The sequence below is a fragment of the Petaurus breviceps genome, unplaced genomic scaffold (assembly GCF_028583685.1).
Source record: "Petaurus breviceps papuanus isolate PSGF00001 unplaced genomic scaffold, PetGlider_PUasm1.0 90925, whole genome shotgun sequence".
In the NCBI taxonomy this organism is placed as follows: domain Eukaryota; kingdom Metazoa; phylum Chordata; class Mammalia; order Diprotodontia; family Petauridae; genus Petaurus; species Petaurus breviceps.
Genome location: NW_027187380.1, coordinates 13960594 through 13966972, shown reverse-complemented (window position 1 = coordinate 13966972; position 6379 = coordinate 13960594). Strand labels below are relative to the sequence as shown.

Sequence of the window (6379 nt, the reverse complement as noted above, 5' to 3'; positions counted from 1 at the left end):
GAAGAAGAAACGCGACTCAAAAAACAACACCCCCCCATCCCTGCGCCCCTTTGGTGGTGTTTATAAAAAAAGGGGTGGTGGTGTGTGTTTTTTTTCCCCCCCCCCCCCCCCCCCCCCACTACAGAGAGGAAGGAAATCCTGTCGGCCACCAAGAGCATTGTAGTGAAAGCAGCTAGGTGGAGGTCACAGGCACTGGGCCCAGAGAGGCAGCAGCTGCTGGCCCCAATGATGGAGCCGAGCAGCCTGTCCCTGCACTCCTTGAGTGAGGCAGATGGTGGCCCACCCCCACCAGCCTGTAAGCGCCCACCGAGCCCCATGCTACAGCACACCGTCAGTGAAGACAACCTGTCCAGCAGCACTGGGGAGACCCCATCGCAGGTGGCCAGGTGCCATGGTGATGCCCCAGGTCTCTGGCTCTGCGGCCAGAAGAAGAGTCTGGGTAAAAAACGAGAAGAATTGCTAGAAGTAAAGAAGAGGAAGCGGAGGTCCAGGTCCTTTGAGGTCACAGGACAGGGGGTAAGACCCAAGGGGCCCTGGCAGGCAGACTACTGCTGACCTATCCAGAGAAAACTTCAGACAGCCCAGCTTTCCCCTCTCCAGCTCCTTGGCCACATGCTCCACAGCCCTCTTCAGGAGGCCCACCTGGATGCAATGGGTATTAGGATTCTTTTGAGGTAGATTCCACCCCATCCCATATGTTCAGATTCCTAGGATGGGGTGGGAGCTTTTGTAGTCTCTGGGGAAAATATCCTGAACTCCATGAGAAGTAGTCTGAACAGAATTATTACTAGGGCAGGACAATCTGAGCTTTCACCCAGGGTGCCAAAATTTAGAGAGCACTGACTGCTCTTTCATTAGGTAGAAAGAACTGGGCTTAGCACCTAGCTAGAAAGAATAATTAGGTAAAAGAGAAAGCTACCCCTGACCTCTCCCCACTAGGCTTCTCCTAAGCCCAGGTCCTCTCTTCCTTTCCCTAGTATCTCCAGGTCTCTGGCTCCCCACTCCCACCACAATAGGGTGGTACCCCAAGGTCTTTTACTCCACAGGGCCTTGTATTATGAAGTCAATGCAATAATATAGGGAGACCTCAAGGGGCCTGGCCCTGGGTATAGATTTCTTCCAGCTCGTTCTATGGCCCTATCAGATGCCATTTACAGCATCCCACCTTGTCCCTCATTCCACAACTATAGTGAGATCAGACAGAAGAGCATCCAACTTTGGAAAACCCTATCCCTAGGAACTCTGCCTCATGGAAATGTCTCTGCTCTGCTGATCAAAAGATGGTCAACCCAGAACAAGGCAAATTGACTGACACCTAAGAACCTTGACTTCTTCTCAACTCTTCCTCTCCTTTTGGACAGTATCTTGTGCCTCATTTTTCCCCCATGCTTTCCCCTTAGATACCAAACAGAGTCTTCCATTGGTAAAATAACCCTTGACTTGAAAATAGGGGTTCCCATGCTATCCATCTCCTGGCAGAGGAACAATAGACTCAAGGTTCAGAATGATCCATATTTTGGGGCATAGCCAATGTGGGAATTTGTTCTGTTTGGCGATACATATTTTATATGTATATTATATATATATGCAATATATATATTATACATATGGATTTTATATTTTTTTCTAAAAATGAAGTAGGGAGAGGTAGGAGGAAGAGAAGATGCATTTTTGTAAAATTGAAAAAAATAGATTAAAAACCAAGAAAATGGGGTCCCCATGCATTTTTGTCCTCCTGCCTAATCCTATATATCCATTCTGTCTCTCCACTTAGCTATCCCGTCCTAAGAACCATCCCCAGCGCCCCTGCCCCCTGGAGAGCACCTCAGACTACAGGATACCCACCTCTGGTAACCCAGTACCCAGTATCCGGCACCTGAGTAAGGTTGCACTGCCCCTTGCCAAAGTCAGGCTTCCTCCAAGTCAGACCACGGGTCAGTATCTCTTTTGGAAAAGGGAATAGGGTGAAGGATCCTTGCCAAGGCAGCTTTAATGATGAGCCTTTACCAGCCCATCAGGAGGGTGCTCTCAGGTGCCCTTAACAGCTCTGATAAGTCACCTTGCCGTGGAGATCCTGAAAATCCTGCCTATTGTCTCTAGGGTGGGCTTCTGCACAGATCAGGAACATTGGCTGGGGGGAAGGGGGAACATTGGCTGGGGGTCAGAAGGAGATGCTAACTTGGCTGAACTATTATAGTAATCTATCGCCTTACTGCAGGTCCTGGGGAGCCATTGTCCCTCACCATGCCAGCTGCTTCCAGACGAGCTACCTGTGGTCCACATCAGCCCCAGGGCAAGGATGGACGTTTCCGACCTAACTGAAGACCTCGAAAGCTTGGAACCAACCTGCCCCCAAGAATGAAAGGGGAGAGAGATGGGAAGACGAAAAGACCAGGGATGGAGGGGAGTGCAGTGGGAGGTGACCTGGGCAGGAGAGCAGGAGATGTCCAGATACCTGGCACCCCCTGAACCCTGGTGGAGTTTGTGTCCTGGAGGTGCTGGAATGAGGAAGGCAATTTCCCTTCCGTTTCAGTGACATCAGTGTAGCCAGGGGTGGGTGCACAGGGGACTTCCTGGGAAAAGGAGTGATCCCAAGAAAGGATCCCCATAATGGCCTAGGGGAAATATAACCCCAGAGCCAGAGCCCTTGTAAACTTCCTCTGTGACACTGCACAGAACTGTGTTGCCAATGCTCTTCTCCTACCATCAGGCTTCCATGTGGTCAGCAGGGCCTTATCAGGCTGAGCCTCTGCAGCAGGGTGGTGGGAAGACAATGGGGTCCTGGGGCCAAATATAGCACAGGGGTCTTGGAGCTGTCAGATTTGGGAAAAGGGGAACCCAGGAGACAGCTAGAGTCCAGGCTGTGTATTGGAGGTGGGGGCTGAGGGTCATGCTTTAGTTTTATCACATCACAGTGGCTTTCCCCCCTGCTTTTTAACAATAAAAATCCTACTCAGAGTTGGATATTCATGTTTGAGACCAGAAGTATTGGATCTGGGGCAGCTACATGGTACAATGGATAGAGCACTGGTCCTGAGACAGGAGGACCTGAGTTCAAATTCTGTCTCAGATACTAACTGTGTGACCCTGGGCAAGTCACTTAACCCCCATTACCTCCCCACCCCCACAAAGAAGAAGGAAGAAGAGGAGGAGGAGAATAAGAAGTATAGAAGCCCTTATTTTGCCAGGGCACAGAAGACTGTAGGCTGATACAGCTAAAAAGATGAGTCTCAGGGCTCCATGCCCATCTCTGCCAAACTCCTTCATGTAGCAATGATAGAGACCCTGGTGGACAATTAATTCCTAAGATCATAGATCTAGAGTACTGGAAGGGTATTCTAGCCTAATTCCCCTTATTTTGCAAATAAGGAAATTAAGGCCCAGGGAAATAAAGTGATTTATCCAAGTAAGTAGGAGAGTCAGGAGTGGAACCCAAGTCTGCCCAATCTACATTTCCTCCTCCTATACCACACTATCTGCTTCTAAATATCGAGGTACTTCACTTGCCCAGGAAGGAGAAGGCATGTCAGAGACCTAACAAGGTCTATTTGCCCTCCTTCCATCATCTCTTCACCAACCTCCAATCCCTGGCCTGTCTTCTTCTTCTATTCTGTTCTCCCCCTACCAGATGTAACCAGGAGCCAAGAAGAGCAGTTAGACCCACTGGAGCCCCTGAACCTAGATAGGGGTGGGGTATGCCACAAATATTGGGATTGGAACCTTGAAGCCTGACCTGGGACACTATTCCTATCCAAACCCCACTGTCCTAACCTTACCTGGAGAGGCAGCATGGGCATAGCAAATAGAGGGCTAGAGCCGGAGTCTAGATAGACATGGGTTCAAATCTTGCCTCCAACATTTAATAGCTCGGTGACCATGGAAAGTCACTTAATCTCTCTGAAATTCAGTTTCCTCATCTGTAAAATGGGTATAATAATAAAGATCATATTTATTTTCCAGAGTTGTTGTGAAGATGAAATGAGATTATATATTTAGTAAAGCACTTTGCAGATCTTAGTATTATATAATAATGGTAACAAAAATAATAGATAACATTTACATAATGCTTCCTGTGTACCAGACACTGTGCTAAGTAGTTTACAATCATTATCTCATTTGATACAACAACGCTTAGAGGTAGGTGCTGTTATTATGCCCATTTTAATAGATGAGTAAATAAAGACAAATAGGAGTTAAATGACTTGACCAAGGCCACACAACTATTGTGTCTGAGGTCAGATTTGAACTCAAGTCTTCCTGACTAGCCCAGGAGTGGTGGTAGGTTATGATGATCATCATCATCATGACGATAATGATGATGATGATGACCCTACTCTGTCCCCACCCACCCACCTTGCAAGTTGGACAGTAAAGCAGAGCTTCCCTCTACACCGAGACCAAAAGAATAGACCCAGCTCTCTCGAGGATGTCTTTAATGCCCCAATGAAAGGCCTTTGGCCATATGTGTGGCCACCATTCCAGGAAGTTCAGATGCTTATGGCCACTGCCATTCATGATTCTGTCATCCTGGGGGGTCCATGGAAGCCTTTCCTTTTTCCTTCCCTAATTCCCTCTCTCCCTCCTTCTGCTACTTATGGGTCCGAATGAGACTATGGTAGATGGGCTTGACAATGAGATGCAGGTGAAGGGCGTTCTCCATCAGGTACTCAGAATTGCGCCGTTGAAGATCAGTGTGGGCCAAGAAGTCCCCAGACTCATCACTGCTCTGATGGAAGCTGTAAGCATGGCGGATCAGGAGCCTCCCTTGCTGTCGAGCCCCGACCAGTACCGTCTTCTGGAAACTCACACCAGCAGCATCCCCACTGATGCTAGCTGGAGTCACAACCAGTCGGGGCCGCCCATCCTCAGGGCGTGCAGCCGGCAGGGCAGCCCCAGCAGTATCGGCGTAGACGGGCCGCAGACTGATGGGCAGCCAGCGTGGGGAGAAGAGGACGTTCCACGTCACCCGTCTGCCTGCGTCATGCCCACTGGGGCCCAGCTGCGTCTGGAAGCTTGTGCTTCGGTCATCCCTGGCAGGGTTGCTGATGACCCACAGGGCCCCCCAAGCTGGAGAGAGGTAGTTTCGAGGCAAGAAGGCACTGCCATTGACATCAAAGAATTTGGCATAGTGGAGGGGAGAGGCTGAATGGAACTGGTAGGCCTGTAGGAGGAGATCCCCCACAGCCTCTCCATGTCGGGCCAGGGCTGGCGACTGGGCCTGCAGCTGGAACAGCTGGGCAGGTGGGATCATGGGGTAGCGAATAGCCCTAAGTGCCTTCTCAGCCACAGGTGTGGGAGGGCGGGCACGGCCCAGCCAGACTTCTAGGGCCTGGAAGAGCTCTAATTCATCCTGGAGCACTAGGTCAGAACGGTCTAGCAGTTGGGCCAAGAGCTCTGGGGTCACTTCCCCCCACTCAGAGCTTCCCACCACAGCCGACAGGTTCCAAGCCAGGAACTGGAGGCAACTCTCCCTGAGGTCTTCATTGCCCGTTCGTGCTGCATAGTGGTACCAACCCACAGCTGGGCTGGGACCCCCCATCTCTCCCACAAGGTGTGTCTTCATGTACTCAGCTATGCCCTGCTGTAGGGAAGTCACGCCATATTTGCTGGCCAATCTGTGCAGGGGGATGGCCTGAGACATCAGGAGGGACAGCTCCCCGCAGTACAGATACCTAGAAGGGGAGGAAAATGGAAATGGTGGGGGCCAAGCTATGAAGCCCACCCTCATCCAGCCAGGTTCACCATCTGCTTTTCTATTTCCCAGGAAGGGGAGGGCCTGAAGAGAAGATCCAGGCCAAGGTTGGCGGAGACCTCTCTGGGTATTTCAATAATAGTTCAGAGCAGACCATCTTCCTTCATTATAGACTTAGAGATCATAGTCCGCCCTCTCTTTTTATATTGGAGGTCAGAGAGATTAAGGAACTTGTCAAAGGTCATATGTGAACCCAAGTCTTTCTTTCTCCTCCAAATCTAGAGCTTTCCTCCACATGATGCTACATCTTTTCTTCTTCTGATTAATGTGTCTCCCACCACAACCACCACATCTCTGATCCTCCCTCACCAGCCTTCCTTACTGTTTTTTTCATGGTCCCATAAGCTTGTCCCATCTTTCTCACTGTCTCATCTCTGTCAGTGCCTTTTTCTGGAGGACCATTTTTTTTCCCTCTGTAAAATGAGGAAGTTGGACTAAAGGATCTCTGATATTCCTTCTACCTCCAACATTCTATGGGTCAAGAATTCTTGTCTATCTCATATCACTGCCTTGTTGTTTCACTGTTCTTGTCTTCTTCCTGTCTCTCTTGTTGCTTCATTAATCTTTATTCCTGCCTGTCATCTCTCTCTCTCTCTCTCTCTCTCTCTCTCTCTCTCTCTCTCTCTC

At 49.7% G+C, this 6379-nt stretch overlaps 2 protein-coding genes across 2 annotated transcripts in view; one reads left to right on the top strand and one right to left on the bottom strand.

Annotated features, from left to right (window-relative positions):
- KIF19 (kinesin family member 19) overlaps positions 1-2980 on the top strand; it is a 57873-nt gene extending 54893 nt beyond the window's left edge. Inside the window, exons 18-20 of the mRNA XM_069076501.1 lie at positions 125-516; positions 1775-1934; positions 2219-2980. Of these exons, the coding sequence (XP_068932602.1) occupies positions 125-516; positions 1775-1934; positions 2219-2322 (656 nt within the window). The 3' untranslated portion in view covers positions 2323-2980. The remainder of the gene's footprint in view (positions 1-124; positions 517-1774; positions 1935-2218) is intronic.
- A 1445-nt stretch (positions 2981-4425) lies between these two features.
- Positions 4426-6379, bottom strand: part of BTBD17 (BTB domain containing 17) — a 10951-nt gene continuing 8997 nt past the window's right edge. Inside the window, exon 3 of the mRNA XM_069075993.1 lies at positions 4426-5672. Within this exon, the coding sequence (XP_068932094.1) occupies positions 4589-5672 (1084 nt within the window). The 3' untranslated portion in view covers positions 4426-4588. The remainder of the gene's footprint in view (positions 5673-6379) is intronic.